Consider the following 20,891-nt stretch of genomic DNA (forward strand, 5'->3'; position numbering starts at 1 on the left):
ACGTTATCTCCACAAATACCTGCTTGATTGGTGTAAAACTATAATGTATATGTACAACAGGTACAAATACATCAAATAAAGTGAAAATGAGAACATCGTAAAACCACTTTAAATCAGAATGGGGATTTTGTTCGTTATTACACTCCCAGACACACAGTTGTATTCACATATTCTCAGGTTTGTATCATGACTTTACATCAGTCAAGCCTTAAATTTAATGTTCTAGAAAAACGTGCCGTTGAACCCGTCGTATGCACTTAAGTCTTTTGAGTTTAAGCACCGGCAGATCTAGTGAAATCATCGAACATGAAACCGTTTCTGTCTTTAAAGCATCAGCACATTCAGTCAAAGATCTCGCTCATGACACAGTTTGAGAAGTAAGCGGTGAACAGGTCGAGTCGACACGCTGGTGGTCATCGCGTGGGCCTCGGACACAACGTTTCATCCCAGATCCATGTTTTATCCCAGATCCATGTTTTATCCCAGATCCATGTTTCATCCCAGATCCCTGCTTCATCCCAGATCCATGTTTTATCCCAGATCCATGTTTCATCCCAGATCCATGTTTTATCCCAGATCCATGTTTCATCCCAGATCCATGTTTTATCCCAGATCCATGCTTCATCCCAGATCCATGTTTTATCCCAGATCCATGTTTCATCCCACTTCCATGCTTTATCCCAGATCCATGCTTTATCCCAGATCCATGTTTTATCCCAGATCCATGTTTCATCCCAGATCCATGTTTTATCCCAGATCCATGTTTTAGCCCAGATCCATGTTTCATCCCAGATCCATGCTTCATCCCAGATCCATGTTTTATCCCAGATCCATGTTTTATTCCAGATCCATGTTTCATCCCAGATCCATGCTTTATCCCAGATCCATGTTTTATCCCAGATCCATGTTTTATTCCAGATCCATGTTTCATCCCAGATCCATGCTTCATCCCAGATCCATGTTTTATCCCAGATCCATGTTTCATCCCAGATCCATGCTTCATCCCAGATCCATGTTTTATCCCAGATCCATGTTTCATCCCACTTCCATGCTTTATCCCAGATCCATGTTTTATCCCAGATCCATGTTTTATTCCAGATCCATGTTTCATCCCAGATCCATGCTTCATCCCAGATCCATGTTTTATCCCAGATCCATGTTTTATTCCAGATCCATGTTTCATCCCACTTCCATGCTTTATCCCAGATCCATGTTTTATCCCAGATCCATACTTCATCCCAGATCCATGCTTTATCCCAGATCCATCTTTTATCCCAGATCCATGTTTTATTCCAGATCCATGTTTTATTCCAGATCCATGTTTCATCCCAGATCCATGCTTCATCCCAGATCCATGTTTTATCCCAGATCCATGTTTTATCCCAGATCCATGCTTCATCCCAGATCCATGTTTTATCTCAGATCCATGTTTCATCCCAGATCCATGTTTTATCCCAGATCCATGTTTCATCCCAGATCCATGCTTCATCCCAGATCCATGTTTTAGCCCAGATCCATGTTTTATTCCAGATCCATGTTTCATCCCACTTCCATGCTTTATCCCAGATCCATGTTTTATCCCAGATCCATGTTTTATTCCAGATCCATCTTTTATCCCAGATCCATGTTTTATTCCAGATCCATGTTTCATCCCAGATCCATGTTTCATCCCACTTCCATGCTTTATCCCAGATCCATGTTTTATCCCAGATCCATACTTCATCCCAGATCCATGCTTTATCCCAGATCCATCTTTTATCCCAGATCCATGTTTTATTCCAGATCCATGTTTTATTCCAGATCCATGTTTCATCCCAGATCCATGCTTCATCCCAGATCCATGTTTTATCCCAGATCCATGTTTTATCCCAGATCCATGCTTCATCCCAGATCCATGTTTTATCTCAGATCCATGTTTCATCCCAGATCCATGTTTTAGCCCAGATCCATGTTTTATTCCAGATCCATGTTTTATCCCAGATCCATGTTTTATCCCAGATCCATGTTTCATCCCAGATCCATGCTTCATCCCAGATCCATGTTTTATCCCAGATCCATGTTTTATTCCAGATCCATGTTTCATCCCAGATCCATGCTTCATCCCAGATCCATGTTTTATCCCAGATCCATGTTTCATCCCAGATCCATGCTTCATCCCAGATCCATGTTTTATCCCAGATCCATGTTTCATCCCACTTCCATGCTTTATCCCAGATCCATGTTTTATCCCAGATCCATGTTTTATTCCAGATCCATGTTTCATCCCAGATCCATGCTTCATCCCAGATCCATGTTTTATCCCAGATCCATGTTTTATTCCAGATCCATGTTTCATCCCACTTCCATGCTTTATCCCAGATCCATGTTTTATCCCAGATCCATACTTCATCCCAGATCCATGCTTTATCCCAGATCCATCTTTTATCCCAGATCCATGTTTTATTCCAGATCCATGTTTTATTCCAGATCCATGTTTCATCCCAGATCCATGCTTCATCCCAGATCCATGTTTTATCCCAGATCCATGTTTTATCCCAGATCCATGCTTCATCCCAGATCCATGTTTTATCTCAGATCCATGTTTCATCCCAGATCCATGTTTTATCCCAGATCCATGTTTCATCCCAGATCCATGCTTCATCCCAGATCCATGTTTTAGCCCAGATCCATGTTTTATTCCAGATCCATGTTTCATCCCACTTCCATGCTTTATCCCAGATCCATGTTTTATCCCAGATCCATGTTTTATTCCAGATCCATCTTTTATCCCAGATCCATGTTTTATTCCAGATCCATGTTTCATCCCAGATCCATGTTTCATCCCAGATCCATGTTTCATCCCAGATCCATGTTTCATCCCACTTCCATGCTTTATCCCAGATCCATGTTTTATCCCAGATCCATACTTCATCCCAGATCCATGCTTTATCCCAGATCCATCTTTTATCCCAGATCCATGTTTTATTCCAGATCCATGTTTTATTCCAGATCCATGTTTCATCCCAGATCCATGTTTTATCCCAGATCCATGTTTTATCCCAGATCCATGCTTCATCCCAGATCCATGTTTTATCTCAGATCCATGTTTCATCCCAGATCCATGTTTTAGCCCAGATCCATGTTTATTCCAGATCCATGTTTCATCCCACTTCCATGCTTTATCCCAGATCCATGTTTTATCCCAGATCCATGTTTTATCCCAGATCCATGTTTCATCCCAGATCCATGCTTCATCCCAGATCCATGTTTTAGCCCAGATCCATGTTTTATTCCAGATCCATGTTTCATCCCACTTCCATGCTTTATCCCAGATCCATGTTTTATCCCAGATCCATGTTTTATTCCAGATCCATCTTTTATCCCAGATCCATGTTTTATTCCAGATCCATGTTTCATCCCAGATCCATGTTTTATCCCAGATCCATGCTTCATCCCAGATCCATGTTTTATCTCAGATCCATGTTTCATCCCAGATCCATGTTTTATCCCAGATCCATGCTTCATCCCAGATCCATGTTTTATCTCAGATCCATGTTTCATCCCAGATCCATGTTTTATCCCAGATCCATGTTTCATCCCAGATCCATGTTTTATCCCAGATCCATGCTTCATCCCAGATCCATGTTTTATCTCAGATCCATGTTTCATCCCAGATCCATGTTTTATCCCAGATCCATGCTTCATCCCAGATCCATGTTTTATCTCAGATCCATGTTTCATCCCAGTGCCATGTTTTATCCCAGATCCATGTTTTATCTCAGATCCATGCTTCATCCCAGAGCCATGTTTTATCCCAGACCCAGATCCATGCTTAATCCCAGATCCATGTTTTATCCCAGATCCATGCTTCATCCCAGATCCATGTTTTATCCCAGACCCAGATCCATGCTTCATCCCAGACCCAGATCCATGCTTCGTCCCAGATCCATGCTTCATCCCAGATCCACGTGCAGATGACGGTCAGTGACTTATCGTGTCGGTGACGTTTCCGTTTCTCTTTCCTCAGATGCTGGTGGTGTTCAAGTCGGCGCCGATCCTGAAGCGAGCGCTGAAGGTGAAGCAGGCCATGATGCAGCTGTACGTGCTGAAGCTGCTGAAGATCCAGACCAAGTACCTGGGCCGGCAGTGGAGGAAGAGCAACATGAAGACCATGTCGGCCATCTACCAGAAGGTCCGGCACCGGCTCAACGACGACTGGGCCTACGGGAACGGTAGGGCCCCGCTGTCGTGACGACGCATAATCGTCTGTGTTCAGGATGATGTCGCTTAAGTCGAGCGAGGATCCAGAGTGTGTAGCATAAAGAGCGTGCTAACAAGTTTACCAAAGCATCAGTATTACCCCAAATCACTAAATCCATTGAATTCTTCTTCCTCTGTGTCACTTCTAAACAACTCCACAAACTCCAGAGGTAGAGGAAGTGCAGATTCTTCTTCTGCATGGCTTAGAGCGCCCTCTTGTGGTTGTCAGTGTAAAAATAACAAACAAAATGATATAATAATGTGTTAAGAATGTCACATATAAGTCGCTCCGGAGTGTAAGTCTCAACCGGCCACCGACTTACAATCCGGAAAATACAGTAAAACAACTTTTGTGTGGACTGATTTAGCCACTCTTACCAAGACGCACCAATATTTGCTGTAAATCATTTTTTTCCTCTGCTTTTCACAATATTGAGTTCCTTTGACATATGTTTGAGACAAAGCTCCTTCGCTACAGTTCAAATTAAATTATATTACACGATTCCATTTCTTTTCCTGATTCCGATTCTGACGTGTCTTTAGCAACAAGGAGAATTAATAGATGAATCCGGTTCTCTCTCCGCAGATATCGACGCCCGGCCGTGGGACTTCCAGGCCGAGGAGTGCGCGCTCCGAGAGAGCATAGAGAAGTTCAACAGCCGCCGCTACGACCGCAACAAGAACTGGGACTTCGCGCCGGTGGACAACTGTCTCCAGAGCGTCCTGGGCCAGCGCGTGGAGCTGCCCGAGGACTTCCACTACAGCTACGAGATGTGGCTGGAGCGGGAGGTGTTCTCGCAGCCCATCCAGTGGGAGGGGCTTCTGCAGAACCCGTAAGAGGAAGAGAAAAAGAGAGGTCAAAAAGGGCAGAATATGATGTTAAAATGCCCTGAAGACGTGCTGTGCGGCTGTCCGAGTAGATCAGGAGACATACGGATCAGAGCTGGTGGATAAAGTACTCAAAGCCAACTAATAATGTTCCGTATTGTCCGGAGTATAAGTCGTACCAGCCAAAAGATGCATAATAGAGAAGAAAAAAGCATATATAAGTCGCATTTTTGGTTGAAATTTATTTGATAAAATCCAAGAACAGACATTTCATCTTGAAATGCAGTTTAAAATAATAACAGATGAGAGAACATAGTGAATAGGTGTACGTATGCTAACGCTAACACCTTCAGCTACATGAGGCACAGACAGAACTGTGGTAAGTGTCTGGTATGTTAACGTAACATATTAACAGTTATTCAGATAACTATAGCATAAAGAACATGCTAACAAGTTTACCAAAGCATCAGTTTTACCCCAAATCACTAAATCCATTGAATTCTTCTTCCTCTGTGTCACTTCTAAACAACTCCACAAACTCCAGAGGTAGAGGAAGTGCAGATTCTTCTTCTGCGTCGCTTAGAGCCTAGAGCGCCCTCTTGTGGTTGTCAGTATGAAAAGAATGAATAATATCACATATAAGTCGCTCTGGAGTATAAGTCGCACCTCGGACAAAATTATGAAAAAAGGTGCGACTTACTGTACGGAAAATACGGTATTCATGTTTACTCTTCCAATCGAGTGCAGTACATATTCGGTAACTCATCCAAATGGGGCTAAACACTCAACCGAAGTAAAGTTTTATAGGTTTAGATCTGTTTTATCCTCCTGAAAACTTGGATCAGGTCATATCTTTGCGATTTGCTCGAAAAACAGACAGTTCTGCGCCTGTAAATATCTCGGTTTTGGTTTGAATTCTAAAATGAATCACGTGAATAAGACAGAATTGGACTGTTTCTGAACATTTTGAGATTTCGATTTATCCAAAGTAGTCGAAAGGCCACATGGTAAAATACAGAACGTGTTATTTTGTGTTAAAAATGTTTGAGTTTTGAGCCTATTCTTTAGTTTGAAGTGTTTGTTCCGTGACAACACTCGTTAAATATTGCACAAAACGTGAACTAACTGTAAAATCAACTAAAGCACAGAAATATTAGTTTCACGGCGATGTACTTCAAACTTTGCATGTATTCAACACATCAATTATGACATTACTGTGAAGAAAATACATCACAAACCTTTATTTAGGAGTGACAAAGGTGGAACCTGCCCTCCCACCTTCCACGTGTTTAGTTTGCGTTCTGTTGTGATTTATAATCCTTAAAAATCTGCAAAATCTGGTCTTTAAAAACGTTAAAAAACAGAGCGAGTTCATGTCAAACTCAGTCCACGTGTATCGTTCGCTTACCCGACACATTTAGAGTGTCAAAATTACTTACGGCGACGAGTTTTTAAGCTCTTTTCAGGACTTACAGAAGCCTAAGCGAGCGAAAAACAGATTAAACTTCATTACAGCCCCTTTAAGTTGAATTTTAAGTTTTTTTCTTCTTATAATGTAATTTTGGTTTCCATTCGAAGATTTTCAGACAAGCTCACACGTCCTTGCCCCCCGCAGCCCCGCCCACCCCCTGGCACCGCCGCCCCGCCCACCCCCTGGCACCGCCCCCCCGCAGCCCCACCCACCCCCTGGCACCGCCCCCTCGCACTGGATAGATGACCTTAAAAACATGTACATTTCCGTGTTGAAAATGTGCCAATTCCACCAGAAGATTTTGGCCCAACCGCGGCGGATGAAAATGATGTAGAAGCCACAGATGTTGGCTCGGCAGCGCCCCCGACGACTGTGAATAGAACTGCAGCACACTGGATGTACTGTAACCGCGGGAGACGAGCAGGAGGAGGCGGTGACTCACTCCTGGCACCGCAGTAGCAGGAGGCCACTCTACTGCCTCTTTATGACACACCTTTATAAACCTCCTTAAATACTGACTTTTTATGTTATTTGTTTGTTTCAGTTTGTATTTTCAGATAAATAATGTTTAAAGTTGACCGAATATCATTTTTTGGAAGTTTTGTACCCGGCCGAAGTATTTTTACTGTCGATTTTGAATGTTTTCAGATGCTTTTTCTTACGGAGGTTAAATTACGTTGAATGTGGGAAATATTTAAATGAAAAACGGTGTCAGATATGTGTAAAAAGAGGAACTGCTGTGTTTGGTCTGCGTGTAAATGTACAAATGTACTCCGTATATATATATATATATATATATATATATATATATATAAGCAAGGGTATTTAATGATATGCAGAAATCTAAGGGAAATGTACTTTTATAAGTCGTACAAATATATTTACAGAATAACCTGCCCCACAGCTGTGAAAGGCACAACACTTTTTAGCCTTTTAGAGTCGCATGAATTTGTTTTTAATTATTATTTTATATATTTATAATGAAGACTGCAGCATTTAGTTACATTTCTGCACCCACTTTTGTCCTCAGAATATACGTTTTTATGAAAGAAAATGCGAGTTTCTTGTAACAATACAATTTGAACTGAACACAAAAGTCATCATTACAACTACTACAGCACAAATGTGAAAACACAAAACACTTGAGCCTTTTAGAGTCAATTTATTTTATTATTATCATTTTATATATATATATATATATATATATATATATATATATATATATATATATATATATATATATATATATATATATATATATATATATATATATATATATATATATATATAGTGAATACTTAAGGACAGAGAGCATCTAGTCACATTTCTGCACCAACGTTTGTCCTCAAATATACATTTTTATTCACGTTTAATGCACAAAAATTAGAGTTTCTTTGAATAAGCTGATGTGTTGTACTTGTAACAACACAATTTGAACTGAAAAGAAAAACTACTACTGCTACTTTCTGCCCCGAACGGCACAATATGTGAAAACACAAAACACTTTTTAGCCTTTTAGAGTTTTAATTATTATTATTTTATATATATATATAGTGAATACTGAAGGACACAGAGCATCTAGTCACATTTCTGCACCAATGTTTTTATGAATGAAAATGTGAGTTTCTTTGAATAAGCTGACGTGTTGTACTTGTACTACTGAAAACAAAAACTACTCAACTACTGTATTTCCGGAGTATAAGTCGCACCAGCCCAAAAATGCATAATAGAGAAGAAAAAAACATATAAGTTGCACTGGAGTATGAAATGCGGTTGCAAGTGTGAAAATAACAAATAATATCACATATAAGTCGCTCTGGAGTATATAGTAAGTAAGATAAGATAAGATAAGATATTCCTTTATTGTCCACATGGGGAAATTTCATTGGTGCAACGCAGGAAGATACAGAGGTAGATACAGAAGAACAGATCACTTATAGGAAGTCTGAAAAACACTTTCAGTAGAAGATCTCCTATAAATAAATAAAAACTCCCATAGACAAATAAATAAATACATAAATACCATTGCATGTGATCCCGACACACAATTGCACATGAATATGTGTCACGACAGCACATAGATTGCACATGAATTTCACAGTAATTGCACATGAATTCCAACAGCAATTGCACATACGACAGAATTGCACATCAGTATTAGGTTAGGTCAGTATACAGTCTTATAGTATAAGTCGCACCCCGATCAAAACTATGAAAAAAGTACTTTCTGCCCTGAACAGCACGTGTGAAGGAACGCGCTCCGACTGTGGCCTTAGAGCACAAATCCTCATTTTAACTACCTAAAAGCCACTGACAAACTTAACAAAGTGTTTCCTTGAAAATAACCTGCCGGGAAAACACAAATACCCAAGCACAGACGAGCTTTAGCGCTGCTCTGTCACGTATAATATACTCGTGTACTTTCTACACACGAGCGTCCGATGCGTCTCGTCGTGCGGTGAAAACGTGCACGGCCACAGGGTTCGTTCACTCGTTTGTGTCGCTTTTTTCTTCAAATAACATCGTGAAACGTCTCCCATGACGACAATAACTGCGTAGACTCAGGTTCATGGAGATGTCACACGGCAAAGTACAAGCTTCCATCTCGTCTCACCGGCAAAATTCGTTATATTCTATTCACTTTTGTAACTTTGTGCCAAATTTGAGTGCCATTTTTAAACGTTAAACCCAGCATAAAACGCCCTTTACTCACTCAAAGCCATTCAATAACCACGAGCTTGCAATACGATCATTTTCTACCTTTTAAACGTACAATCGGTGAATACGGTTGTTTCTCGTTAGACGATATTTGGCTTATCATGTACCGTACGTGACTCGATATGTGTGTTTGTAGTTTCTTATGTGTCGGTGTTAAACTACTTGCATTGTTCAGGGGTGATGTGCAATGATGATGATTTATGGACGCATTATACTGAAAACTGAATGATAAACTACAAAGCTAAAGTTGGATATTAAACTGTGCTATACTACTCTTATTAAACGTGTACTTTTTATTTGTTGCGGTTCAGAATCACTTATTTTGTTATGTTTTTCCATAGGCCAAACATGCGAATTATGTGTAATTGTGGTTTTATAACTGATCACAGGCTTAAAGCGCCCCCTACAGGTCGGACGACTCATTGAACTAAAATGCAGTTGAGATAAATATATTTTGAATTGTGCTAAAAGTTATGTTATCACAGAATAGCTAATTTTTTAGGTTTATAATTCCACTTCCTGTTTGTAGTTGATGAAATCACAGTAGGAAATTACCCAGCAAACACTGGTAGGCCATAGGCTGTAACTCAGAATGTGGCTAGAAAATGAATTTCGCTCCACCACATCAAGACTACTTTTCAAAAGTGGTTTTCCAATCTCAAAGATGTACTTGAGCTGGGGGAAAAAGTTCTCCGCATGATTTCTGCCAGTATTTGAGAAAATAGGTGTCGAAGTTGCCAGTTTACCCAAATATGTGACAAATTGGGCTGTACACCCATATTCATACCTTCTTATTTTTTTCATTCTTTGATTGATTACTTCAGAAATTCAGATTCTCAGAGACATTACTACTTTCTTGGAGGATGTAAAGTGGTGAGACTCTGGGTGCTTCAGTTTATGTGCAAACGTAAGTTAAAAAAATTGTTGCATGTTATCGTTACGCACTTAAACTCTTACTCCACATTTAGTATTCAACTGATGCTTCAACAATGACACATGCTCTAGTCTTGATTCATACTACACTATAAAAACATAATCTAAAAGTAGTATTTTAACCCTTTCAACACCAGTTGCCCATTTGAAGAAAGAAAACATAGGCTATTGGTAAAGGTTTTATTCTATAGAACGGATATAATTTTATGTAATGTATTTTCAATATGAACAAATAATTACAATCATAAAAACAGTATTTACAGCGTGATAAACAGGTTAATTAACATGTGTATCTTTCGAGCTAGTATAAGGCAAACTTTCTGCAGAATAGGATATACATACAAACAGAGGAATGATATAAGTATGATGTCAAAATGTGTGAGTACAACATTAACATGAGGCCATGACATTGGACTGGTTTGATTTTTACCTTTTGAGGACAAATATATATCTTGGCAAATTGACAGTAAACAAAGATCAACCTCCTCGGATACATTTACCATGTTAGACAATGTCAATTTATCACTAGCACCTACACACCAAGCTAGTAAGTTATAAAGTTCAATTGGCACAATCTTTCTGGCAGAGGAAACATTTAGATCCTCTGATGTAGGAGGCCAATTTACATCCATACTAGGGGCACTCTTGACCGCTTGTTTCATCCATACTAGGGGCACTCTTGACCGCTTGTTTCATCCATACTAGGGGCACTCTTGACCGCTTGTTTCATCCATACTAGGGGCACTTTTGACCGCTTGTTTCAGTGATACTAGGGGCACTCTTGACCGCTTGTTTCATCCATACTAGGGGCACTCTTGACCGCTTGTTTCATCCATACTAGGGGCACTCTTGACCGCTTGTTTCATCCATCCTAGGGGCACTCTTGACCGCTTGTTTCATCCATACTAGGGGCACTTTTGACCGCTTGTTTCATCCATACTGGGGGCACTTTTGACCGCTTGTTTCAGTGATACTAGGGGCACTCTTGACCGCTTGTTTCATCCATACTAGGGGCACTCTTGACCGCTTGTTTCATCCATACTAGGGGCACTCTTGACCGCTTGTTTCATCCATCCTAGGGGCACTCTTGACCGCTTGTTTCATCCATACTAGGGGCACTCTTGACCGCTTGTTTCATCCATACTAGGGGCACTCTTGACCACTTGTTTCATCCATACTAGGGGCACTCTTGACCGCTTGTTTCATCCATACTAGGGGCACTCTTGACCGCTTGTTTCATCCATACTAGGGGCACTCTTGACCACTTGTTTCATCCATACTAGGGGCACTCTTGACCGCTTGTTTCATCCATACTAGGGGCACTCTTGACCACTTGTTTCATCCATACTAGGGGCACTCTTGACCGCTTGTTTCATCCATCCTAGGGGCACTCTTGACCGCTTGTTTCATCCATACTAGGGGCACTCTTGACCGCTTGTTTCATCCATACTAGGGGCACTCTTGACCACTTGTTTCATCCATACTAGGGGCACTCTTGACCGCTTGTTTCATCCATACTAGGGGCACTCTTGACCGCTTGTTTCAGTGATACACCTGCACTGTAAACTGTCCTTGAGAGCTCTCGCAGTGCTGCATCTTTACCACTTTCTGGCACCATTTCTCCATCACTACATGACATCTCAGAAACTGACATATCAGTTTCAGTTGAAAAATCCTGGTGGAGAAGTCCTGTCGTCTCCGTGGAAACCATTTCACTCAGGTTTCTTCTTGGTGGTTTGTGAAAATTCAGCTGTGGGAAGTCTCGCTGTAATCTCTTCTTCAGAAGATCGGATCTGTAAAAATTAGACAAGGAATAGAAATTCATAAGTATTGATAGATTACTATTTTATTTGTGTTTTAGTTTTAGAATTATTATTTTATTTGTGTTTTAGTATCCTATGTTTGTTGTTTATTTTGTGTTGTGTTTTAACAGGGTAACCACTTTTCTCACTGGGTTTTCCCTGTATAAATAAACAAAATGAATGGAAATATGTAGACTCCTGTAGCTAACAGGATTAGTTTGATCTTGAATGAAATTTCATGAATAAACATAGCTGTGATGTTTATCTGATCTTCTATTGTTTTCTTTCATAAACAATAAGAATAATTTAATTACCGGTAACTTCCATGACCAGGGTGTTTTTTGATGAATTTCTGGAACAGGGACAAGAGCTTCTTCATTCTGAGGATTTCCTGATTTTCAATCAGTCGTGTCCGGATGACACAGTGTGACAGAATGCTGTATGTCTGCCGTACTCCCAGACTTTAGGTCACCTGTATAAAGCAAGGAAATGCAGTGATTGGTCAGTGATTGAAATATACTAGCTCACTACAAACAGAAATTTGCTTTGATTCAAACGTCTTTAAAATGATCGTGTAGTCATTACAATAATTTTCAATTAAATTATGAATTTATCTAAATATATGGAAATATATATATTTTATTTGATTACCAAAATGTTACCTTTCATCACTTATCTTCTTTGTCAGAAAGCTTGTGTATTCTTTGTAACACCTCTTGTGATAGAGGTGCCTTCAATAGCAACACAATCTTTACCTCTGGTACACATCAGGATGGATTCATCTGCTCTTGATTCAGCTGCTTTGACCAAACTTCCTAGTAAAGGAGAAGTAAAAGAATTTCAATCAAGGGTGAGCACAATCAGTAAACAATCGCAAAAGTTGTATTGCCCTTTTATTCAACTCACATCATCATACAGTCTTACGTACATTACATCTACACCTACATGTAATAAACTAGGCACATATTCCTATAGTGATCTGTTCTTTTCTTCTGTATCTACCTCTGGATCTTCCTGCGTTGCATCAATGAAATGTCCCCATGTGGGACAATAAAGGAATATCTTATGTGCAATTACTGTTGGAATTCATGTGCAATTACTGTGAAATTCATGTGCAATCTATGTGCTGTCGTGACACATGTTCATGTGCAATTACTGTCGTGATCACATGCAATGGTATTTATTTATTTATTTGTCTATGGGAGTTTTTATTTATTTATAGGAGATCTTCTACTGAAAGTGTTTTTCAGACTTCCTATAAGTGATCTGTTCCTCTGTACCTACCTCTGTATCTACCTGCGTTGCACCAATGAAATTTCCCCATGTGGGACAATAAAGGAATATCTTATCTTATCTATGTATATTTTGGCCAACTTATTTCACTGTGATTAGTCCTATTTACCACGAGCAAGAGAAAACACACATGCAAGAATCAATATATAATCTACTCACCAGCAGTTAAAGTTTCAGCTTGGACCAATTTATCTTTCTTTGTCTTGTGAGCCTCTTTGATACAGCGATCAACCTTCTGCCAATGATGCAAACTGCAGGAAGTACATCGCTTGACTTTTTAGATGATTTTGTCTTTACATCTGTGGTAGATCTCAGTCGTTTGGGAGAAGGTGGCAGAGTTGATGTGGTAGATTCAGCTTCTCACCCTCGCCATGCTGCCCACAGACCGACTGTATTGCCGCAAGCTTTTCAGCACTAGTAATTCGTTTCTTGTCAATGAAACGTCTATAGCATGTAGGGTGAAACGTCTATAGCATGTAGGGTGAAACGTCTATAGCATGTAGGGTGAAACGTCTATAGCATGTAGGGTGAAACGTCTATAGCATGTAGGGTGAAACGTCTATAGCATGTAGGGTGAAACATCTATAGCATGTAGGGTGAAACGTCTATAGCATGTAGGGTGAAACGTCTATAGCATGTAGGGTGAAACGTCTATAGCATGTAGGGTGAAACGTCTATAGCATGTAGGGTGAAACATCTATAGCATGTAGGGTGAAACGTCTATAGCATGTAGGGTGAAACGTCTATAGCATGTAGGGTGAAATGTCTATAGCATGTAGGGTGAAACGTCTATAGCATGTAGGGTGAAACGTCTATAGCATGTAGGGTGAAAGCCTGGCTTGTTACTTTCCAGAAAATGAGAAAGATTTCCGTCCGAAGAAGCCACAGAAGACGTAGGATAGTTTTGTTTGGCGAAGTCATCGTTGTGACACAAACAGCTGCCGCTAACGCGCGGTCTATTCCGTCAATTTCTATCCACTTCTGAGCACAAGTCACCAGCTTCCTCCAGCGGACAACAGCTTCCTCCAGCGGACAACAGCTTCCTCCAGCGGACAACAGCTTCCTCCAGCGGACAACAGCTTCCTCCAGCGGACAACAGCTTCCTCCAGCGGACAACAGCTTCCTCCAGAGGACAACAGCTTCCTCCAGAGGACAACAGCTTCCTCCAGCGGACAACAGCTTCCTCCAGAGGACAACAGCTTCCTCCAGCGGACAACAGCTTCCTCCAGCGGACAACAGCTTCCTCCAGAGGACAACAGCTTCCTCCAGAGGACAACAGCTTCCTCCAGCGGACAACAGCTTCCTCCAGAGGACAACAGCTTCCTCCAGAGGACAAAAGCTTCCTCCAGAGGACAACAGCTTCCTCCAGAGGACAACAGCTTCCTCCAGCGGACAACAGCTTCCTCCAGCGGACAACAGTCTGTGGCTGTGTTTGTTCTTTTTCTACCGATGAAATGTGTGTGATGCACGTGTTATCCATATTTTCATAGCGTTTTCTATCGGCTCGAGAGACAACATGCCGCTCCACGGGAGCAGCCATGTTTGATGTTGTTGTAGTAATCTCTCCCCTGATTGGCTGATTCAGAGGCGGAATGATTCAGGCGTAGGGATATTGCGCTATCAGGCTGAGAATATAGTTCCGCATTTAAGTTATCGCCGTAAAAAAACTGGCGCGATGCGAGTGGAGAACTTTTGGTCATGAGCTAATGGTACAATGATAATTTTATATTTGAAGTCATTTTTTAGTCTTGTGACAGGTGTAGCGAACTTGAACGATACAGGCTACAGCCTATGGCCTATGGGCCAAAACTCCTCTAATGTCACAATTTTTTTATCTGACGAATACAAATATATGAGAGTGACTTTATTTTGTTGAATTCATGTTTAGAGAGTCAAAAAAAGGTCCTAATTTTTCATAAACTTGGACTTGACTGGAATGAGTGTCCCTAGTGTGATGTCACTTCCTGTCATTTTCTACGGGCTTTTTCAACGTTATCTACACAAATACCTGCTCAATTGGTGTAAAACTATAATTTATATGTACGACAGGTATAAATACACCAAATAAAGTCAAAATTAGAAAGTTGTAAAAACCCGTCATACGGCCCTTTAAGTGTGGGGACAGGATCAGCCTAAAATAAAGCATACACTTGAATGTAAAACCTGTCAAAAGCATGGAACTATTTCTTTTCTTTTCTGAAAGTAAAGACATCATGTTTTATTCTCAGGCCCAGAGCTGCGTTGCCGTGAAACTCTCCAGTCCAAACCCGTCCTGAGGAATCTGTGAAGGATCCTTGGCCTTCCATCCTAAAACAGCGACATTTCATTTGTTTGTATGGCACTTTAAACAGGAAACATTTACATCATTCACATCATTTACTTGTTCTGGTTGAAGTGTCCGGTGTAGTACGAGCCGCCCGGGAACGTGTACTTTCCCTCGCCGTGCAGCTCGCCGTCCTTGAACTCTCCTTCGTAGCGCGCTCCAGAGGGAAGCTGCAGAGTCCCTTTACCGTTCATCTGTGAAGGGCGAGACGCAGAGTGACCCGCCGCAGGGAGAACGTGTCATCGAAGGTTCAAACGAGTACCAGGACGCACACATACTTTGTCCTCGCGCCACTCCCCGACGTAAACCACTCCGCCTGAAGAAATGTGCTTCCCGGCGCCGCCTCGAACGATGGCTCCAGAGGCGGACTCACTGCACTGCCCCTCTGCAAGAACACATGTAATATGACGTATACATGTGTGTAATATGACGTATACACGTGTGTAATATGACGTATACATGTGTAATATGACATATACACATGTGTGTAATATGACGTATACACATGTGTAATATGACGTATACATGTGTGTAATATGACGTATACACGTGTGTAATATGACGTATACACATGTGTAATATGACGTATACACATGTGTAATATGACGTATACATGTGTAATATGACATATACACATGTGTGTAATATGACGTATACACATGTGTAATATGACGTATACATGTGTGTAATATGACGTATACACGTGTGTAATATGACGTATACACGTGTGTAATATGATGTATACATGTGTGTAATATGACGGTGTAATATGACGTATACATGTGTAATATGACGGTGTAATATGACGTATACACATGTGTAATATGACGTATACACGTGTGTAATATGACGTATACACGTGTGTAATATGACGTATACACGCGTGTAATATGACGTATACATGTGTGTAATATGACGTATACATGTGTGTAATATGACGTATACATGTGTGTAATATGATGTATACATGTGTGTAATATGACGTATACACATGTGTAATATGACGTATACATGTGTAATATGACATATACACATGTGTGTAATATGACGTATACACATGTGTAATATGACGTATACATGTGTAATATGACGTATACACATGTGTAATATGACGTATACACATGTGTAATATGACATATACACGTGTGTAATATGACGTATACATGTGTGTAATATGACGTATACACATGTGTAATATGACGTATACATGTGTAATATGACATATACACATGTGTAATATGACATATACACATGTGTAATATGACGTATACATGTGTAATATGACATATACACATGTGTGTAATATGACGTATACATGTGTGTAATATGACGTATACACGTGTGTAATATGACGTATACACATGTGTAATATGACGTATACATGTGTGTAATATGACGTATACATGTGTGTAATATGATGTATACATGTGTGTAATATGACGTATACACATGTGTAATATGACGTATACATGTGTGTAATATGACGTATACATGTGTGTAATATGACGTATACACGTGTGTAATATGACGTATACACATGTGTAATATGACGTATACACATGTGTAATATGACGTATACATGTGTAATATGACGTATACACATGTGTAATATGACGTATACATGTGTAATATGACGTATACACGCGTGTAATATGACGTATACATGTGTGTAATATGACGTATACATGTGTGTAATATGACGTATACATGTGTGTAATATGATGTATACATGTGTGTAATATGACGTATACACATGTGTAATATGACGTATACATGTGTAATATGACATATACACATGTGTGTAATATGACGTATACATGTGTGTAATATGACGTATACACATGTGTAATATGACGTATACATGTGTAATATGACGTATACACATGTGTAATATGACGTATACATGTGTAATATGACGTACACACATGTGTAATATGACGTATACACGTGTGTAATATGACATATACACATGTGTAATATGACGTATACATGTGTGTAATATGACGTATACACATGTGTAATATGACGTATACATGTGTAATATGACGTATACACATGTGTAATATGACGTATACACATGTGTAATATGACGTATACATGTGTAATATGACATATACACGCGTGTAATATGACGTATACATGTGTGTAATATGACGTATACATGTGTGTAATATGACGTATACATGTGTGTAATATGATGTATACATGTGTGTAATATGACGTATACACATGTGTAATATGACGTATACATGTGTAATATGACATATACACATGTGTGTAATATGACGTATACATGTGTGTAATATGACGTATACACATGTGTAATATGACGTATACATGTGTAATATGACGTATACACATGTGTAATATGACGTATACATGTGTAATATGACGTATACACATGTGTAATATGACGTATACACATGTGTAATATGACATATACACATGTGTAATATGACGTATACATGTGTGTAATATGACGTATACACATGTGTAATATGACGTATACATGTGTAATATGACGTATACACATGTGTAATATGACGTATACACATGTGTAATATGACGTATACATGTGTAATATGACATATACACATGTGTGTAATATGACGTATACACATGTGTAATATGACGTATACATGTGTGTAATATGACGTATACATGTGTGTAATATGACGTATACACGTGTGTAATATGACGTATACACATGTGTAATATGACGTATACACATGTGTAATATGACGTATACATGTGTAATATGACGTATACATGTGTAATATGATATATACACATGTGTGTAATATGACGTATACATGTGTAATATGACGTATACATGTGTGTAATATGACGTATACATGTGTGTAATATGACGTATACACGTGTGTAATATGACGTATACACGTGTGTAATATGACGTATACACGTGTGTAATATGATGTATACATGTGTGTAATATGACGGTGTAATATGACGTATACATGTGTAATGTGACGGTGTAATATGACGTATACACGCGTGTAATATGACGTATACATGTGTGTAATATGACATATACATGTGTGTAATATGACGTATACATGTGTGTAATATGATGTATACATGTGTGTAATATGACGGTGTAATATGACGTATACACGCGTGTAATATGACGTATACATGTGTGTAATATGACGTATACATGTGTGTAATATGACGTATACATGTGTATAATATGATGTATACATGTGTGTAATATGACGTATACATGTGTGTGATATGACGTATACACGCGTGTGATATGACGTATACATGTGTGTAATATAATGTATACATGTGTGTAATATAACGTATACATGTGTGTAATATGACGTATACATGTGTGTAATATGACGTATACATGTGTGTAATATGACATACATGTGTGTAATATAACATATACATGTATTTAATATGACGTATACATGTGTGTAATATGACGTATATATGTGTAATATGATGTATACATGTGTGTAATATGACATATACATGCGTATAAGAGTGATGAAAATGTATTATTATACATCTTTTGAATGGGTAAAAGTCTAGGTACATAGCATTAGCATATAGCATTAGCATATGTCATTAGTATATAGCATTAGCATATATCATTAGTATATAGCATTAGCATATATCATTAGTATAGCATTAGCATATAACATTAGCATTAGAATTTAGCATTAGCATATAGCATATATTATGCTAAATGCTAAATTATATATGCTGATGCTAATTGCTATATGCTAATACTAAATGCTATATGCTAGTGGAGATCAGTCCTCTGCTCGTCTCCAGTGTGATGTTATTCCGTCGCCTGCTTTTCGTGCTTATCGCTCGAAAAATCGGGCTCGCCTCTCCATAGACCTGACCTGTGGATTGGCCCGGTACGCGTGTGCCGTGTACATAGACCCGTTTAAAGTGCATCACGCAGACAGGTCAGACTATTAGAGTTCACGCCGAAAATGTGCCTAGTTTTCCCCTCGGTTTGACAAATGTCGGTGATGTTTACTTCCTGCTTGGACACTGGACGGGAAGAGGTTACCTAGCAACCACAAGGGCCAAAATCCACATCGAATCCACAATAGTTACGATTTGTCAAATAATAAAAATACCGCAGGGACAAATTAAACTAAGTAATAATTCATAAAACACATTGCAGGCGAAGCGAGCAGACGCGCAGCTTACCGTACTTATCACCGTTTGGAAATATGTAGGATATCCCCTCGTGCCAGACCCCTGGACACACGGGACACACACATGAGATGAGTTACACAGAGTGGTCACCGTCATGGTCAACACGTACCGGACATGCTGACCGTCTGCAGAGATGAACATGAGATCGTACTTCAAACGATCACTTGTTTTCCAATTCGACCCGTGACACTGACCCCACGCTGCTCTGTGACAAGTGGACGCATACACTGTTTCCATGGTAACACTGGTAACACAATTTTCCTAGCTCTCATTAGAATTTTTTTTTTTTTTACTTCCTTTAACAATACAAAGCTAGTCTCACGAAGTATAATTTAGTCATAAACTACTGTTTTGTAAAAAAATAATAAAATAAATAAACTAGTAGCCAGAGACGTCACCGGTCATACGGGTACTTTTGGGCGAACGCTAAGGCCGCGCCCCCCACTGTTAATGGAAGAAGAAGAAGCGGAGCCAGACGAGTCCCGGAGAGTTTGTGCAAAGTTGAAATAAGAGTTATTTAAGGACCAATATTTGAATCCGTGCTCAAGGATCAGAGGGTAAGAAAGGACGAGTCATCCTTAAGTTTGATCAAATGTGAACTGTGATGAAAAGTATGTGTTTGGAATGATCCACGTGAAAGTGTGAATGAAGTCAGAGATCACGTGTTGTTTGGCCACAAGTGCAGGCGTCATTGTGCCTGGCCCTGTTCGTGTGTTTTATGGACTGGCTTTGCTCCTTTTGTCCATTTCCTGAGCCTGAACGTGAAGGATCAGGTGCTGTCCGGTGGTGGAGTGGTTAATGCACAGAACACATATGCCGGACTCCAGGTGTGCGAGTTCTATTCCTGACTCATGTCCTCTTCTCTCTCATCCCCCATTTAACACTACTTTCTTGTCAATAAAGTCTACGGGAGCAAAATATATTTAATAAAAGGGTCTTTATTATAACTTGAACTTTGAATGGACTTTGGTAATAATAATTGGCTCTTTTATGTTGGTAAGTGTTTTGTGTCTTGAACTTGTGATATACCTGTTGTACTGCATATTTCTGTGTTAAAGGGGCTGAAGGTCTGACA

At 39.6% G+C, this 20,891-nt stretch overlaps 2 protein-coding genes across 3 annotated transcripts in view; one reads left to right on the forward strand and one right to left on the reverse strand.

The window, feature by feature from the left end:
* Positions 1 to 7,691, forward strand: part of strip2 (striatin interacting protein 2) — a 55,532-nt gene extending 47,841 nt beyond the window's left edge. For both annotated transcript variants that reach the window (XM_072454798.1, XM_072454799.1), the window contains 2 exons: positions 4,007 to 4,211; positions 4,826 to 7,691. In XM_072454798.1, coding sequence (XP_072310899.1) covers positions 4,007 to 4,211; positions 4,826 to 5,076 — 456 coding nt within the window. In that variant the 3' untranslated portion in view covers positions 5,077 to 7,691. The remainder of the gene's footprint in view (positions 1 to 4,006; positions 4,212 to 4,825) is intronic.
* Positions 7,692 to 15,464: 7,773 nt separating this feature from the next.
* Positions 15,465 to 19,932, reverse strand: morn2 (MORN repeat containing 2). Its single transcript, XM_072453501.1, has 5 exons — positions 19,926 to 19,932; positions 19,808 to 19,858; positions 15,886 to 15,992; positions 15,665 to 15,801; positions 15,465 to 15,591 (listed from the first exon to the last, which is right to left on the reverse strand). Exons 1-5 carry the CDS (start codon positions 19,930 to 19,932, stop codon positions 15,465 to 15,467), a joined length of 429 nt encoding a protein of 142 aa, XP_072309602.1.
* Between the last annotated feature and the right edge of the window lie 959 nt (positions 19,933 to 20,891).

Source organism: Eucyclogobius newberryi, unplaced genomic scaffold, assembly GCF_026437365.1.
Source record: "Eucyclogobius newberryi isolate DKJ021-1_F unplaced genomic scaffold, fEucNew1.0.hap1 SCAF_2, whole genome shotgun sequence".
Lineage (NCBI taxonomy): Eukaryota > Metazoa > Chordata > Actinopteri > Gobiiformes > Gobiidae > Eucyclogobius > Eucyclogobius newberryi.

Coding starts and splice junctions, on each gene's coding strand:
- morn2 (XM_072453501.1), bottom strand. Junction 15,993..19,807: donor TCCAAACGGTGATAAGTACG/GTAAGCTGCGCG, acceptor GTGTTCTTGCAG/AGGGGCAGTGCAGTGAGTCC. Junction 15,592..15,664: donor GGACACTTCAACCAGAACAA/GTAAATGATGTG, acceptor TCGCTGTTTTAG/GATGGAAGGCCAAGGATCCT.